We start from the raw sequence: 19,828 nt of genomic DNA, 5'->3' as shown, positions 1-19,828 counted from the left end.
GCGGGTTTATGTTTGAAAATTTTGAGAAAATTGAGGCCGAAAAAATATTTACCTCTGGAAATATTGATCCCAATATTCAGTATTGGAATATTGATTACCAACAAAGTGCCCATTATATATACAGTATAAACATAATATATATTATGTGTATACATAATATATAGTGCCCATATTTTCTATACATAAGTACAGAAAATTTCATCAAAATTGGTTTATCCAGTCAAAATTATTTATATATATATATATTGTCGCCGAATGGTTTCGACGGCTCGTAATTCATAACCTTGTGGTGGCCCTGAAAAGGGTCGTTTTTTGCGTTAGCTCTGAGAAGAGCTGTTGGTTCCGGAAGCTGATCTCCGGTGAAGTCGGGAAGTTGTGGTTCGTCCATTGAAGTCAGATCGGGCTTTCCCTTAGCGGCAGTTGGGTCCCCACTATAGCGTGGCAGTGGTGCCAGAGCTCCGCGGTGTCGGGTCGGCGCCGGTCGTCCTTCGTTGGCGTGGCTGAGACGGTTCCCCCCGAACAGTCCCACGCTGGGCTACTGCTGCTGAGTCTGCCGGCCAGGGTAATTGAAGCCCAGCGAGCTGGAGCTGTAGTGGGAAGGTAGTGTCCGCGTCTAACGGCTCCCTCGGTGGGCCGGCCAGGTCTGCTGCTCCGGCGGGGATCTTGGCATACGCCGGGAGGTCCCACGTTGTGGCGGCCAGGGAACTTCTGTCTTCTTCCATCGTCTTCTTCTTCTTCTTCTTGGTCTTCTCCAGTTGGTGGTCGACGATAAAATTCACTCTTGTGCACGCTCTTTTATTGAAGCCTGAGAGTGGTGGGGCCGCAGCGCCGCTATGGTGGGAGAACTGTGCGGCGGAAGTGATACGCATCAGCGCGTATGTATTCTGTGCGCCACTAGCATCTGAGTTGCTACCGTGTTCGTCCGCCGATATTAAATTAGGCATATATGTGGTAACAATATATATATATATATATATATATATATATATAAAGTGTTCCTGATGCTTCCTACAGAAATTTACAGGTGTATTCATCTGAATAAATGATGATTCTGGTAACGATTTGTTTTCGAAGTAGAACTACCGACAAAATTTCATCCTGTTTCCGCTGACAGTAATTTTATAGCCTAATTCATGAAGAATATAACAAACCTTTAGGGCATATTCTATCGGTCAAAATAAAGAAGGAAGTACATAGGTTTGGAGACGGTTATTAGCGAGTTTCGGCTGGTAAAAGATTAGCCCTGATTCTGCGCCTTCGGTAAAATTATTCAAGAATGTAATTCTTGGGACCCAAATTAAGGCGTAATTTTAGTAGTTTTATATGAAATATGATCTGAAAAATTAAAAAAATAGGCCCCAGAATTGTTTTTTCAACAATTTTCGAGAAATCTGGGTTGAAAGAAGAAATAATATTATGTTGGAAAAACACACTATTTTATGTTTGGCGTAAAATAAATGCGAACGTTTGTAAATCTGTCTGTTTGTTTGTTTGCAACAGCATCATGCGGGAACCAACCTATCGATTGCCTTTAAATTTTTAGTTAACCCATGTTATGCCAGGGCAGATTTTAAAGCCGTAGTTGGAAGCCCCTTGGGTTAAGAGATTAAAAATATTCACTAAAAAATAAAAATTAATCTTTTTACTTCATTACATATCTAACACCATGACAGAAGAAATATAATGAAGTAAAATGAATAATTATTTTTTCATTAATGAATATCTGTAAAATATTTATAGTATATTCACAACCATTAGAATAACGAACACGTCGGAGGTTCAGATCCTGCTAGACAGTAGAGTGACTGAAGCAAACCTTTTAAACACACAAAAGTTTTAGAGAATTTTATTTTGAATGAAATGGTATAATTAAGTAAACAGAAACGAAATAAAAACCTGACAATTTCGAAGTCTTAAAAAAACTTTTCAAAATAACGCAGATTTTAACTACGTATTAAGAAAACAAAATTTTCTATATTACTAAACAAAATAATTAAATATTTTATAAAAATAAACAATAAAAATTAAAAATAAATTTATTAGATATCTTTAAAGATAATTAATAATTTGTTTAAAGTAAATAGAATTATTTAAAAAATGTGGAAAATTTAATTTTGATTAAAATTGATGTTAGGAAAATATATTGAAATCAAATGAAATTTTATGTAACATAACTTGCTTGGAAAAATTTTACTATTTTAAACCAAATCATTAATTTGTTTGATGTTATAAAAGAAAATATTATCTATTTATTCTCCAGTTTGATTCCTGACAAGGGTATCTCAAATTTTACACCTATTCATCCTTTTTATTTATTTATTTTCTTCACTTTTTTTCTTTACTGTCATCATAAATCTAGAGCTATACTGTAAAGTATGGTAATCAGTAAAAAAAAATCGGGTGTGGTTTTTCTTGACGTTTCATGAGCCAGGAATGTCCAAAAAATATTAAAAAATTTGGAGACTGGTTATGTTCTTTCGTACATGTTTTGGGATGTTTGAAGCTTAATAATTTTTGACTGGATAAACCGAATTCGGTGAAATGTTGCACAAAGACTTTGTGTATGGGACAATTTATCGGTAAACTTTTGGGATGAATTTTCTCAAAATTTTGCAAACATAATCCCATTTTATATTATGCTCAATACATACGAGCATGCTTATTTTACCATTTAAAAAAAAACTGTTGAGCCAAAATTCCCCTTTTCCGAATAATCGAAAAAAAAACTTTTATTAATTTAATGTATAGTTTGAACCGATTTTTTTTATAGGCATAGTAGTAGTGGAGGTGACCCCCAAAAAAATAGTTGGGAGATAAAAATATTAGTGGCGGGAAGGCGACAAAAGTTTAAAAATATCGATTTTTTAAATCTTTTTTTTGTTTATTTTTATGAATCATTATTTTTCCACTCTATAAAAATAAATAACCAATGATATGAAAATAAATTATTTGTTGTCACTTTCTAGTTTAACATGCACAGCATGATTAAGTCGATAAAAATGAACCAAAATGAAATCAAAAAATGTGTTATTTTGAGAAATTTAAATACTAAATTTTAATTTGACATGATTTTAATCTTTAAATACCTGGTAATAGTAATAATAGAAATAACTTTATTATTTAATTATTCAAAAACTATTATTCTGATGTAGTTGGACTTTGGTTTTCATACGCTTGAATACTGAGAAAATGTATAAATTATTACTCGACTAGATGCGCCACCAGTCTTCTCTTTAAACTCTACCTCTATTGAATAACTTATCCCAACTTTTCCTTCTAAAACCATTATTACTACTATTACTGCATGTAACATCGACTTGGATAACCCAACTTTGTACAGAACCAAATTCAACCTGAAATCCCTTTACTTTTACTCTACCTGATGTAATCTCCTTCTTCAGTATAATCGTTAACCCTTCCTTGTGACGTCTGTTACGATAGTACAGTATCTATAGGCCAATACGACATCTGCCCTATGTCGAACCGCTTCTATATCTTACTTTTCTGATATACGTAATTCAATACTTTGAAAAGGATGTCAAGATAGCGGTTGTATTCATGGTAAATCGATAATTGCGATCTCTGTTTGTGTACACTTGAATCTCAATTTGAATAGATAATACTTAAATATTGCCAACATAAATCTTTAATTTAAAATCAATTTTTTTTCTCGAAATAAATAAAAATATTATTAATTAACTACTTCAAAATTGTTTTGATGTATTTTATTTATTTATTAATCTATTTATATCGGGAAGAAGGAATGTATTTAGTTTATTATAATTGTATATTTGTTGTTCAAGCAAAACAAGGGTCTTTTTTAATCTGTTTGTAATGACGATTCGACCAAACGCGGTTTCCAATTTTTATTCAGTTTTTACTTCCTTGTACGAAGTAAAAGAAGTATTGTGAATCGCAAAAAATTTCGGTTTTCAGATTTCAATGGAAATATCCATTTTAACCATCCATGAATCCATTTAGATTAGTTTCGGCGTGAAGTCTGTACGTACGTATATATCTTGCATAACTCAAAAATGATTAGCCGTAGAATGTTCAAATTCTGGGTTTAGGACTGTTGTAACATGTAGTTGTGCACCTCCCATTTTGATTACAGTCGAATTTACCAAAAATGTCCAAAAGAACCCAAAATCCCCCAAAAAATTGGATTTTTGACTTTTTCTTAACTGCAGTAATAAGCCCTCATTAATAGCTTTTCAACGATATATTATATAATATAACTATATAAGTGGACTTATTTTCATTGGTTCCAGAGTTATAGCCAAATAAAATTTTAAATAATGAAATATATGGATGTTACAACGGGAAGGCAAATCGGTTCGAATCTGACTTTATTTCTTCTTTTTGTTTTAACTCTTTTATTTATTTAAATATATTGATTTATTAATAATTATTAACCTGTGATTGTAAAAAAAATTAACAATAAAATAATAATATGTAATAAATCAGAAGTTATTAGTGAAATAAAATTTTACGTACCTTTCATTTAAAAAAAAATGGTGTATATGTAATTTAATAGGCATACAAGGAAGTCATGTGATGTACACATCAGATTTTTGGTTTAGATGAAGTAATTAGATCCTAAAACGTAAAGATTTGCAAAAAAAAATCCGATATTTTTCTATGATCAACTTTCCCCTTTAATAGTTATTCTAGCTATATTCTTCAGTAAAGTAAAGCTCTAATGAGGTCTTTCGAGTATTTTAATCTTCATTCTCTTTTAAGTTAATTAATATAATTTCATTTCATAACTAAAAATTTTTCCAAATTGAAGAAAAATAATAAAGCTGTTTCCACCAGCTTTTACATCTAACAGGAGTTGTCTTACGTCCGAATGAAATACCCTCAAATAATCTCGTACAAATACGCTTTAACTAGTTATCTTTTGTAATTACTTTTGAAAAAATTGATCATCCTTACGCCATCAAATTTCTGAATAAAAAAAAATTGTACGTGCATCATTTTAATAAGCCCAGCAATAAAATATAAAAATTATTATTGTTTATTGTTGACCCTGTTTCTTAACCATTCCGAAATTATATATATATATATATATATATATATATATATATATATATAAAATTGTCCTGTTTTTCAACTTTGATTGTTTATACTTCGAAAATGAATGTATTTATCGAGGAACGTTTTCCGACAACGTTTTTCTTATAAAATGTTACATTTAAACTACGTATCACATGTCCACCTTCCTATTAAACAAAAAAAAAAAAAGATTCAATGTGGTGGATTCAAAATGGCGGACAAAAATGTCATTCGACTTCGAAAATCAGCTGTGAAATAACTTCCTTGCGACGATGAGTTAGCGAAGATAAATTTAAAAAGTCATCCATAGCTTACATATTTTATTTATTACAAACTTGCAGACCCGACAATGCTTCCCTATTGCTAGATTTGAGTATATATATATAGATTAATTGAACGCAATTGAAAGTTTGATAAAACATTAACAAAATGAACATTACGAAACTTCACAAAATTTAACCTTTTCCCTTTTATCCTTTCTCCCTTTTCTCCATTCCTATTCCCGTTTTCATTTTTAGCATATTCCCTTTCGCTTTCCTCATTCTTTTTCTATCCCCCATTTCTCCATCTCTTATTTCCCTTTTCCCCTTTTCATTTCCTTTTCCAGTTTTTTCCTTATCCCTGTTTTCTCCTTTTTCTGTTTTCCATTTTCTCCTTCTTCCCTTTTACTTTTTCGATTTTTTCTTTTCCGATTTTTTTTCTTTTTCCCACCGCGTAAATCGCTCCAGTAGTTTTTTAGTTTATAGCGGACACACATATCGGAAACATTGAAATAGAATCATAAAATATTTAATATAGCGTTTGTTCTTTTACGTCCAACAAATAGCGTTGTTTTAAAAAAAAAAACATGTTTTACCTGTCACAGGTGTGACATCTTAGGTATATAAATAGTAGGTATAAAAAATACGCGCGTATTCGAAAGCAACATTTTGTCAAAATTCAAAAACAATCTGTGAAGATCTTTCGGAGATTTAAGATTTTGAATAAACGAACATTTACATTTTTTTTCTACAGATTAAAAAAAAAACTAACTAAAATTTTTTTTTACAAATATTTTATCCAAAAACATCGATCAAATATGTTATCGATTACATTCTAAACGAATTTTCTAAACAATTTAAAATGATCATTAACAAAACGCTAACCAAATAATTTAGAAAAATGCATATAATTTGTTCCAACTTAAAAAATAAAAATATAAAAATAAAATCTTAAAAAGCTGGCCTTCGTAGCGCCAGTGGTAGAGTCTCATCATTTCTTCCGGAGGTCCCAGGTTCGAATCTCAGAGATGGCATCTTCACACGCTACAAAATATCCATTTCATCTCGGTCTGAAACATTACCTAACGGTGGTCCCGAAGGCTAATAAAATAAATGAAAAAGAATACTTGTATGCTATTATTATTTTAATTGTTATTACATTACATCATACTATTTAAGAAATCTTCTTTTTTTTTTGTAATGCTTTTATTTACAGTCGCATCTACAATTATAGTTATTAGCGACTACATTAACACTATCATATAGCATTGTATAAAACAACAAAAATCATGAAGAACAAAAATAAACAGGAACAGTAAAAATTAACTATAGATAGATGGTAACAATAAATACAAAAATCAGACAAAAGTCACTAAATCGTATCTTCATTCCACTGTAGGAGAGAAACCGCAACAGACGTTTTATACGTTTATATATACATTATATAACCTATATATAACGTTATAAGAAATCTTGTTAACGCATATATATATTTTTTTTTTTTAAAGAAAAATGTAAAAACAAATGAAAAGTGCTGTATCCAGTGTAAGACATTTTTATCAGTTTATTTAATTGTAAATTTTTTAAAGATTATACTTTATATAATTTTAAACAAAATTAGTTGATGGCGTTGTTAATTGATTGGATCATATTAATTGACAGCTTGATTGATTTACAAATTCACTAATTTATATTCATTAACTTATTTCACCTTTCGTATGTAATTAATATTTAATGAAATACTGTTGTTCAGTTCATAAATAAATTGATTTTAATGAACTAATCATGTTTGCTGGTGTATTTATATTCTCTATCATTTAAGATACGTTTTAATAAATGTTTAATTTTCCATTAAATACGACGCCCTGTGTTTTGTGTGTGTGTGTGTGGTGGGGGGGGGGGGCGTATGCGCATCAGTTATTAAGAGTTTACTCTTAAACCTCTGTGAACAAAATACAGTTGAAATTTATATATATATAGAAATTCATTGAACAAAAAATTATTTTATAATTTTAAATTAATTTCTCTAGCAGGGGAAATATATTCATATATATATTATTTTTATTATTAAAAACAAACAAAATCGATTCATATTTTGTATCGATAAAATTCAAATTTAGAATACGTTAAATTTATTTTTCTCTTAAATTTTTCCAATGTAGAAAATGTGTTTTTATAAAATATATATATATATATATATATATAGTGTATATCTACTATCCGGTCAAAACTCCGTCCATTGGACCCACGAGGGCGAGGATGGCCACCAACCCCGGAGCCGACCTTGAGCCTCGTGGAGCCTACCCTCCACGGCCTCAGAGCTCGTTTCGCTTGCCATTACGTCTTGCCACAGGACTCCATCCCCTGGATCCCCGCAGTATCAGTAATCTTCATGATTGTGAGAATAATTCTGATAAATAACAAAGTATTTACACTTTATAGAAACCTGAAAAAGAAACCAGATTACGAAAGACAAATAACAATAGTAACTTTAGATACCTTTGACGACGAAAAATTCATAACTTATTCCTATTACCATAGTAATATCGTAGGAGAACGACGATATGTCGGAGAAGAATAAAAATGGCGGTTTCATTTCGCTTGATGAGAAAAGATTAAAACATTTCATTGTAGCTTGCGCTATCTGACGTAATACAGAGTTATCATAAAAGAATAGTGCGGTTTTGAACATGGTTTAAATTAAAACAGAATTACTTACAGTTTATGTATTTATTTTTTAAATTTGTCGTCTCAAACATTTTTTTACATAATTAATAAACTTCAATATGTGCGCCCTTAGTCGCTCGACAAATGTCCAAACGATACTCAACTTCTCTCCAAACATTAGTTAACATTTCTTCGTTATTGGTTGTCACGGCTTCATTAATCCTGTATTTTAAGCGGTTTAGGTCGCGAATGTTTTGCATATAAATAACGCTTTTGATGTACCCCCACAAGAAAAAATCGCAAGGTGTCAGGTCTGGACTCCTTGGAGGCCAAAGTACGGGTCCTTGCCGGCCTATCCATCGATCTCCAAATTTTTCGTTCAAAGCGTCCGTGACCGATGCATTGAAGTGCGGGGGAGCACCATCTTTTTGGAAATGAAGTCGATGAATGTTTTCGAGTTCATCCGGCTGAGGAAAGCAATAATTCGTTAACATGTCATGGTATACAACTCCATTAATTGTTTTTTCAGCAAAGAAGAAAAGCCTTATTACACGATTTTTCATCACACCACACCAGACATTAACTTTAGGCGAAGCGGGTTGTTTCTCCATAATTACGTGTGGATTTTCAGAGCCCCATATTTGTGAATTGTGTCTGCTAACGCATCCATTCACATGGAATGTAGCTTCGACTGTAAAAATTATATCGTCTAAAAATGATTCGTTTTCACTTATTCTGTCCGACATTTCAACAGCGAAATTGTAACGTTTCTGGCGGGGATTCACTTAACTCCTTAATGGGTAGTATAATTTAAATAAAAAATTAAGCTAAAAAATATGGAATAGACCAATATTGTAGAACAAAAAGGAACTCAAAAATTCCGTATTATTGAGTATTTTCCTAGTATTTAAGTATTTGGGAGGTTATTGCCTTATTAGTTGCTGAGCATGGACTTTTTTTTTTTGCTGCAAAATAGTTCATAAAGACTGAGACGTATATATTTTAAAAATTTCGGGTATTCATAATATTTGAAGGCAGAATTATTTTCCGATTCTTTTGTAGAATATAATTTTGAGATGTTTTAAAGGGGTTGTTCGATCCTTTGGTTTTTTTTTTAACCTCCGGATCCACCGTTAGGATGAGATGTAGCATGTGTGAAAATTCCATGCCTGACCGGGATTCGAACCCGGGACCTCCAAATGAAAGGCCAATTCGCTACCATTCGCGCCACGGAAGCCGGCCCTTTAGGGTGATTGCAATAATTTTATATCACTCCCAACCTGATTTCCTTTAATTTATCCTCTGAAAGCCGTTTCGGTGCAAGAACTTTAGATATCTTGCAGAAATTCGCCCAAGTTTTGTGGTCGTTATATAATATTTTACAGAGATGAATAATGAGGTTGATTACCAGTTTGTAAGTTTGTTTGGTTGTTAAGAAATGGGGACCTGGATGTGAACCGTTTCTCTTATTCCATTCTTCTACATGACGTTCTGTTTTATAATTAGGATAATATTCCTTTTTCTTTACTTTCTTTTTTTCCTGTTTAGCCTGTGGGAATTACCGTTTAGGTATTACTTCAGAGGATGAATGAGAATGATATGTATGAGTGTAAATGAAGTGTAATCTTGTGCAGTTTCAGTTCAACCATTCCTGAGATGTGTGGTTAATTGAAACCCAACGACCAAAGAACACCGGTATCCACTACCTAGTATTCAGATCCGTATAAAAGTAACTGTCTTTACTAGGATTGGAATGTCGGAACTCTCGACTTTAAAATCAGCTGATTTGGGAAGACACGTTCACCACTAGACCAACCCGATGGGTTCCTATTTCATTCTTTTTTATTTATTTCTTTTATTTATTTATTTATTTTTTCGTACTTCACGCCTCACTGTTCTTGTGATGCGATTGTCTTTCAGTCACTAACCTTAGAAATACTTTAAGCTTTTAGAAGGATGTTATAGTGAACAGTATAGGTCTTTACTCTCTTGATATCTATCGGCTGCTTCTCTTCTACTGTGTCTTTTATGTGCCTTTGTTATCCATTTTTTCCTGAGTAGAGAAAGGAAAAGTGTAAGTAGTGATGAGTATAGGCTGCCCTTTATTGATATTTTTGGATTTACATGGAAATCCTGTTAATTTTTATGTATATTGACTTAATTACAATTTGTTCTTTGTGATCACTTAAAAGATTATGTACGATATTAGCTTTATGAATCAAACATTGAATTAAATGTAAATCATTTTAAGTAACTGGAAAGGAAAATCTGAGAGAATAGCTTCTTTCAGAAAATTTTGCTGATGGTTATTTACTTGGTAAAATTATTAAGGGAACTATACGAAAACAGTAAAAATGTCGATTGATACTATTAAAGGCATCCTAATAAAGCTAGACAGGTAATCTTGGAAACTCCATCAATCCTAGTCAAATGACTGAAGAGAAAAAAAATAATAAAGGTAGTTACTTATTCGCATTTGAGTACTGGATCGTGGATATCGGTGATCTTTAGTCGTTGGGTTTCAATTAACCACACGTCTCAGGATTAGTCGACCTGAGTTTGTTCGACTACAAATTTACCGGTACAGTTACATTACACTGATAAGTCGCTAATGACTTTAATTGTTGATGTGACCATAAATAAAAGTATTTAAAAAGAAAAAGAAAAAAAAAGATTTATCAGTAATTAGGAAACAAATGAGACAGATTTTCTTACGAAAAAAACTATGGATTTTGTTTCAAATTATGCGATTATTATATTTGAAATTTAATTGTAAATAATTTAATTAATTTTTGTTTTATTAATAACATGTTTTGTACATCCTAAAAAATTTGACAATTCTTTATTTAATTTTTTTAGTGTATTGTAAATTTTTATTAATTTTAAAACATATAAAAAAAGAGAATAGCATTAAATTAAATAGAAAAAAATTTAAACAACAGTATACATATTTTTTTAAAAACCGCATACAAGCAATTAATGTATAACAAATAACGTATGAGTAATAGAGAGGTAGTAAAGTCCTATGGTGATTACTGTACTCTGCTATTATAATGCTAACAGTGTGCATTGGTGCTGATTGCAATACCGAGCCATCGATTTCAGATTTGATGTTAACTTTGCCTAGTAGAAGTCTGTTAGCTACGGTAAGAATGATTTTACAAATCCTATCGTGTGGTAAAATAATTTCTTTACGCTAGATTCAAACGAAATTTATTACATTTTTACATGATATATGATATACATAATTTAATAATACACTATAAAAATAAATAACAGTTTTGAAAGTAGTATTATCTAATAAGTATTTGGATCATATTTAAGTATACCCTAAACGATTATCCGGGAAATTCTGTATTTTCTGAAAAATGATTATTGTATATAAACTAATTAACACAGTAATATTGTTTCTGTAAAAAAGAAAATATTTTAAATAATTTGGTCTGATGATCTTCAAATCATTTGACAAATTATTCAAAATAATAAAAACTGAAGCATATTCATATTAGGCTTCTAAGTATTCTACTATATAACTGGAAAATAATTTTATCTATTTTTATTTTTAGGAAAAATTACAATTTCATTTTTAGCATATTTAAAACATTAGGAAATTTAATTTACTGACAAATTGGTTTACAAAATCATAATTAACAGCGAAAAACAAACAGCGAATGGTTTATTTTTTAATCCTAAAATCATTTATGACTTAAAGTGAGTCCTTCAAAAACTTCTCAGCCTGAATATCAAAGAAAAACGCAAATATTTATCAGAAATTTTTTTCTAACTTCAACTTAGTAATTTTGGATTGAATATATTTAGACCAATGAGTTTCCATCTTTTTAATACAATCATAAAATAATTTAATACTGTACATTAGTATAGTGGGATTTGTCAAAAAAAAAAGTAATCGCAGCTTTGACATCTTCATTTGAATTAAATCTTTTACCAGATAGCCATTTTCAGGTTTCATAAGAGGTAATAATCGTTGCGATCGAAATCCGGAAAATATATGAAACCAATTCAAAGGCTAGATGTAAGCCATGGAATTTTATAGTAACAACCCGAAACGTATCGGCAGGGACATTATTATGATGAAAGAACATTTTTTATTTTGCTAGATGTGAACATTTAGCTTAAGTAAGTACCCTTCAGTCGGTCCAAAAGTGAAGCATAATATTTCTCAGAACCATCTCGGTTTTGTCTTTTTCATAGTAGTCTATGAATTCATAGTCATATCTCGAGAATTCTCCCCCCAAAAAAAACCGTAGCCATGACCTTTCCTACAGATGGTATCGTTTTCATTTTCTTTGGCGCACTTTCACCTGCTCCTACCCGTTTAGTCTCTGGCGTTTAATGATAAATCCGTGTTTCATCTACTATTAAAGTCAAAAAAGCTCATTGGATTTGCGTGTAAATAAGTCTACATAACCTCAAAAAATGTTAATTATCAGGTTTTTTGATCGACTTTAACAAACGTGGCACTTACAAAGTTTTTTTCATATGCACTCAGATCATTTATTGAATCTTTAAACACCAAAAATACTACTCTCATATCAACTTAGTTAGTCTTGATCACAATAACGGCAATTTTTTTCTACAGTTCAATCTACTCAGAGTCCTCTTGACTTACTTAAAAATCAAGAAACAGATTTACATATTTAATAGGTCTCTAATGAAAATATACCTTAACTCTCTGTTCTGGTCCGCTTTCGGGAAGGAGGTCAATGCCTACACTCACACACATCGCACCACCATCGTAGATTTTTTCACACTTCCATCTCATCCTACCATGGAATATTTCAGCTAAGCAGAGCTCGATGTCAAAACGCTTATCTTGGCAAAGTAAGCACCCAAGAGGACCCCTAGTCATCCACCGCAGGGCTAAGAATCTAAGGAAGCCAGCAACTATATTCTATTTTCTTTCGGTTTACCAATTAAGTATCAGATTAAAATCTCAGTTGATCCTCGCAAGCTCTCTAGCTACTATGATACGTTCAGCTTCGTACCTGGGGCAGACATACAAGACGTGGCATAAATCATCAATCTCTGTATACAAGTCTTAATTAATGAAACCAAATCTGGCCAACCTATCTCGAAAAGCATCACGTCCAGAGAGAAACTGTGTAATATGCCGATTGGGGAAAATCCACTTAACTACCGGTATACTTCTCACATCATGAAAAATTGCATGCGTGTAACGGCCATCGGACAATTCAGTTAACCTGCCTGCCATAAATGGAAATATTGGTCGTCTATTTCTTTTATGCGCCCAGAAGTAAGTTGGCCTACCTTCTTGGCATCATAATATAATTGGCGGTCATTTGCAAGTATATCAATTTGTTAATACCAAAAATAACTAGGATCCCCTCTCGAGATATAGTCCTATAGGTACCAATCACACGTAACAATAGAAGACGCAGGGCTCCCAATAGAAGATTCCTATAACATTTGTATCTCACTCGATGAACCCAGACAGGTGCAGCATACAACATTATAGCTTCGCATACACTCTTATATAGAATATGCGTGGTTCTGAAATCGGGGTCTCTCCGAACATCGAAGAAAGCAAAACAGCCTTTTTGGCAACATATTGAAGATGCTCCTTCGATTCTCATCAAGGATAACACCTTCTGCAACGAAACATATTTAATTCGATTACCTGCCTTGCTTTTTCATACTGAAAACATAGTAGTGGACACAGTCTATCGAGATATTTGCGATTTCAGCAATCTATCGTATTTTCAGTCGGCGATGGTTTAATATGGCATTGTGAGTTTTATGATGATTTCGTCGGTTATAGTAGTTTTTTAGCTTCTTGAGCTTACGTCATCTTGAATGGATGTATGACTACATTTAAATTCAAAAATCTCTTCTTTACCGTCGAAAACGAAGAGGAAAATTCTTTGAGGTGAAATATAACTCTTATTGTACGTCAGTCGGGGTTAAGCGGATTGTTTAATATACAAAAAGAAGTATTTTATAACAGCTAGAACTTCAATTTTATACATTTTTCAGAAAATATCAAAGCTTTTTTACTTTAACTCGATCGCCACAAACAAGTAACTAAACGCATGCGTCTGAAACTTGGCAGTACGTCATCTACTTGATGAATGCCATAGTCATTTAGTGTTATTTGCCTGCTCCCTCTTTGTACTAGGCTGAGAACTTTTTGAGCAATTCTAGTGTATATAATATTTTGAACAGCAATATTTTTTGGGTTTTCTTAGCAGCAAAATTTTTTTCTTAGGTGGTAAATTTTAGGTTATCTCGTTATAATTAGTAAACCTGATCGTTCCATAAAAGGGATTTATTTTTCAGTGATAGAAAATGCTACCTACTAATTTCAATGATCTAAAAACGTTTTTCTACCTGAAAAGTACAAATCATGGTTATAGTTGGAAGTTTTTACAGTTTTTTGTTACCATATGTCCACGCACCATCGTTCAAGTTTTCTATTGGAAGATATGTATTTTTAGATATTATGAATACAAAATAGTCGTTCGCTAAATTCTTGCTGGAAAGAAGACTTAATCTACATTTTATTTGTTATGTCTGCATATGTAGACAGAATTTATTGTAAGAGGTGGATATTACTGTTTAATAAACTGTACAAATTAATAATGTAAAACCCTTGTTTTAATGTACTTCTTGAATCATATATCATTACATGAACGAGGTCTGTAAATAAAGTAATGAGACTTTTTTTTTTTTTGGCAGCCTAACTGGCAACACTGTAAAGTTACAAGTAAACATATGATTATTTGAACAGCTGATTTATATGAGTTATTAATATTTTTAGTTTATTGTTGCTACGTGAGACGTAAACAAACTTTTCGTGAAACGAGTTTTTGTTGTGCGTTACAAAAATGAGTGATATTAATTATGAGCAACGTTGTACAATCAAGTTTTGTGTTAAACTCGGTGAGAATGCTACTGAGAATTTTTCTACATTGAAAAGGGCGTATGGAGATGACGCTCTATTTCGAGCCCAGGTTTGTAGGTGATTTAGATGGCATTTTCAGATGGCCAGAAATCAGTTGCGGACGATCCACGCTCTGGAAGACCGTTAACGTCAGAAAGTGACGACAGTGTTGAGCGAATCAGAGACTTGATACGGTAAGACCGGCGATTAACTGTCAGAATGATTGCAGAACAATTAAATTTGAACCTTACCACAGTCCATCAAATTTTAACAAACGAATTGGACATGAAAAAAGTTTGTGCAAAATTGGTCCCATAAAACCTCCCTGTTGAACAGTGTATCACGATCTTTTAGGACGAATTCAAACTGATCCTGATTTTCTAAAAAAATTTGTTATTGGTGATGAATCTTTGATATTTGAGTACGACCCAGAAACAAAACGCCAGAACAAGGAGTGGTACACGCTCACCACGTCCCAAAAAAAGCAAAAATGAGCAAATCAAAAATCAAAACCATGCTAATTTGTTTCTTCGATAATAATGGCATTATCCATAAAAAGGTTTTTGCGTACAGAACAGACCGTAAATTAATATGTTTACGAGAAATTTTTGAAAGACTGCGGAAAAGAGTTGCCAGCGTTAGACCAGCCATCAAAGGCAACTGGAGGCTGCGTCTTGTCACACTGAACTCTCAAATAATGAGTTTTTGGCAAAGAAAAACATTTCTGTTGCTCCTCAACCACTTTTTTCACTTGACTTGAGTCCCTGCAACTTTCTCCTGTTCTCGATTTTAAAAAAACACCTCAGTCACAATTTTGGAAAGCAGAAAACATATAAAAAATGTAATCGACTATGTGAATGGTATTCCGATTTCTGAGTTCCAACACTGCTATGAAGAATGGGAAAATCGTTTGAAGCGTTGCATGGCTTCCCAATGGAACTATTTCGAAGGTGTAGAGTCCGTGAAAATAACTCCATTGGATTGTAAATAAAAGGTTTTTCTGAATCACTGCTCATTACTTTATTTACAGACCTCGTATAATAATAATAATAAACATTTTTTATCTGTGTGTAATATATATGTATATATAAAATATTTTATATATTTATTTTTGTTACAGAATGTGTTCCATGTTTTTACCGGAAACATCAGGTTTTGTCGCTGCATTATTGTTTGCCGTCCACCCTATTCATACAGAAGCTGTAAGTATTTATATATTATTAATATTACTACTTTTTTTTTTTTTTTAGTAACATACAGTGAATTTGAATATATTATTTATTTATACAGGGGATGATTCACGAAGAATGTAACAAACATTTCGGACATATTTTTATGGTGAAAATAAACAAGAAAGTTTGTATAAAAATTACAGGGTGAATTTATACGAATGTAGCTTGTTAAATTGATAAAAAAAAAATTGGTCCCAGGACTGTATTTTTAGTAGTTTTCGAGAAAGATTGAGGTTGGAAAAATAACACAATTTTGTTTGACGTAAAATAACCTTTTTACGTGGGTAATAAACAAAATTTTTGAATAAAATTTTTATGATTTGGTGTAAACTTAAATGAATTAAAAATACAAACGTAAATAATTTTGAAGTTTATTCAAAATAAAACAAAATATGGAAAATTTTAACAAGGTATTAAACGATACAAAATATTCACTATTACGTCGTTTTACGTATTTCAGAAGTGGTTTAAATTCTGTATTTTTCTTTGTTAAAATATATTTTTAATCTATTGTTTGTTTTGAAATAATATATATATATAAAATATCCGGGCAACCTCTCCATGGATTTAGGCCATGGAGAGGTTGCCCGGAGCAAATAATATCCCTAAAACTTATGATGGACTTATACAAAAGACGAAAAGAACAACTAATAATCACCTTCGTCGACTTTAAAAGGGCCTATGATTGTATACACCGACCATCCATGCTGAATATTCTGAGAAACCTGGGCCTTTACCCTAAACTCGTAAACATGATAAAATTAACTTTAACCGATACCCAGTCCAGAGTGAAATTCAAAGGTGAACTCTCTCGACCCTTCTCCATAAAAACTGGATAGAGGCAAGGAGACGGCCTCTCACCACTCCTTTTTAACTGCGCTCTCGAATTTGTCATGAGAAAATGGTATGAAATAAATCCCAAAAATATAAAAATGGATACTAAGAAAAACTCCATCGCACTAAATTGCCTGGGATTTGCAGATGACCTCGCTCTTTTAGCAAATAATATTCAAGAAGCCAAAACACAAATCATGAGCCTTCAAAACCTAGCACAAAAGATAGGGCTTCATATCTCTTTCGAAAAAACTGAACTAATGGCCATAGATCCTCTGGTAATAGAGCGCATTACGGTAAACGATCAGAAAATTAAAATAGTAAAACAATTTAAATATCTAGGGGAAATAATAACTTATAATTTAAATGAAATGTGACATGGCAAAAAAGTACAAATAAAATAATTAAATCCCAAAAATTAACTTGGTCAAAATATAACAAAAAATGCCTTTCGGCTAAAACAAAACTTAAACATTATAAAACTGTAGTTCAGCCAGAAGTCACCTACGGAAGCGAGACCCTTTTCAAAATCACTCAAAAAAACCGAATCGATAAAATTCTGAAAATAGAGAGGAGAATTGTCAGAAAGTGATAAAAAACACCAAAGAGAAGGCCGATGGTGGATTGTGCCAAATGAGGTGGTGTATCGAGAAATAGAGCCTGTTACTGATACTATGCGGAAAAAAGAATCTCTTTCTTTGGTCATCTCATAAGGACACCGGAAACGAGACTGTCAAGAAGTATCATTGAAAAGCTCCGGTTCCAAAAGTTAGAAGTAGGATGGATCAAAAAAATTAGAGAAGATATTAAAGAATTGGGAATTTCCCTGACTGACCTACAGAATAAAACTCGAAAAATTACAAAGTTAAAAGACAAAAACGTTAGATTTAAACAATAGACAGACAAACGTCAAAATACAACGAAGAGGGTGTTTACAGATGAAGAAAAGAAAGCAAGATCTGAACGGATGAAGAAATACTGGGCAGCTCGGAAGAGTAAAATAACACGCTTTTCTCAGAAAATATCCAACTAAAATTGACTTAAGTGGTCCCATGTTGACTGTAAAAGCATAATAATAATAATATATATTTTTTATTTATTTATTTTTCGTCAAGAAATTTGTTTTTTTTTTTTGTTTTTTTTTTTGAGGATTTTGAAGTCACAGTGGACCAATTTAGTCAACTCTGGTTCGTCTTTTCTTTTATTCTTCTTCTTAATTGCTTCCCAATACTTCTTCATTCTGTCAGATCTTTCTTTTTTTAGTTCTTCTGAACAATCCCTAATTGTTGTTTTCTTTTCTTTAATTTTAAATCTGGAGTTTGCTTTTTTTAGTATTTTTATATTGTCTTTTTTTCGTAAATCTTCTACTGTGATTTCTAGTTCTTGTTGAAACATATCTTGTTTAATTTCGGTTATCCAGGTCGGTGTTTTGGACATTTTTCAGTATTTCTCGACCAATTTCCTGACGAGCCTCTGTTTGATTCTGTTTTTATTATGTGTCTAAAGAAGGAGATTCTTTTCTGTCTAAAGTAGTTTAGAGCTGGTTCTACGTCTTTATGTACCTCTTAGTTTGATATGAGTCTCCATTCTTCCCCGTCAGTAAGTCGTCTTTGTTTATTTTACAAATTGTTTTTATTACAGGAAATTTGTTTTTATTACATAAATGTTATACTTAAAGATAAGTAGGAAAAAAGTTGGACTTTATCTTCAAGTTGTTAAGTTGGACTTTATCTTCCTTTTAATAAATATCTTTTTTATTTTCTACAATAAGAACAGGTTGAAAACTGTAGTTATTTAATGCTGGATGAAATTTTTTAGCGTATAAAAAAGCTGACTGGAATTCGAACCCAGACAATAACGGATGAACGACCTAGACAAAAATCAGAAATAAGATAAAAATAATTGGATCTCATCTAGAAATAAAAATAATTCAATCGATTGTATCTTATTCTAAATAACGAGATACCGCATCAAAACATATTATTTAGCTTAGTATGTAAGATTTTATTTTTCAACATTTTACTATTTCAAGCTCTAAAGAAAAAAATTTACATTATAATTTTCTTTAAGTTGAACTTTTCATTTATCCAGTTATTAATTTTTTTATAAATTTCATATTAAAAATATGATAATTAAAATAATTAATTCTGTAATAATGCGTTGTGTTTTATTATTTTATGAACTATTTTTACGTTATTTTTTAGTTAAGTAATTTGTGAAATAATATTGTGAATTACAAATTAACCTACTTAAGAATCTCCGTATGTGTGTATAAAAATGTTGTTCGTTAAATCTGGAATTATTGTGTCAATTTCTATTAATTGTTTTATTTAATATTTTTAGTAAACTCTGATAATAGTTTTGAGTGTAAATATTTAAACGTAATTTTATTTTTAAACGAGCAGGAAGTTTTAAACACCAGTTTTAGGTTTTATGTTTTTTCATTTATTAATATTTTTAATCGATGACTAAATTAAATTTTATAAGAAATAACTTTAATTTACTAAAGTGAAATTTAATTTTTTAAAAATATATTAAATTTTACACAGGTATTTCATTTATCGGATAAATTATTAACGATGAGATAAGCTTTACAATAAACGTTTTTTTTTTAGTTTTACTGTTTCCGTTGAAATGATGACGGTGAATGACATAAATTTTTAAGTTTCTAATATTCTATATTATTTAAATTATATTATATTATTATAAATTATATTATTTAAATCTATATTATTTAAGTTTCTAAGTTTCTAATATAGTATTTATTTTCACTCTACCTGCATTTCGCACAAAACTAAAGTAAGAAAAACTTTTTCTTGTTTATTTCAATTCGTGTTCTTTAATTAGATTTGCAT

At 31.3% G+C, this 19,828-nt stretch overlaps 1 protein-coding gene across 1 annotated transcript in view; it reads left to right on the top strand.

Annotated features, from left to right (window-relative positions):
• The window catches only part of LOC142332472 (protein O-mannosyl-transferase Tmtc3-like), a 465,936-nt gene that overhangs the window by 198,475 nt on the left and 247,633 nt on the right, over positions 1 to 19,828 (top strand). Inside the window, exon 4 of the mRNA XM_075378918.1 lies at positions 16,028 to 16,109. Coding sequence (XP_075235033.1) covers positions 16,028 to 16,109 — 82 coding nt within the window. The remainder of the gene's footprint in view (positions 1 to 16,027; positions 16,110 to 19,828) is intronic.

Source organism: Lycorma delicatula, chromosome 11 (genome assembly GCF_047948215.1).
Source record: "Lycorma delicatula isolate Av1 chromosome 11, ASM4794821v1, whole genome shotgun sequence".
In the NCBI taxonomy this organism is placed as follows: Eukaryota; Metazoa; Arthropoda; class Insecta; order Hemiptera; family Fulgoridae; genus Lycorma; species Lycorma delicatula.
This window is presented reverse-complemented; position numbering and strand designations above follow the sequence as displayed.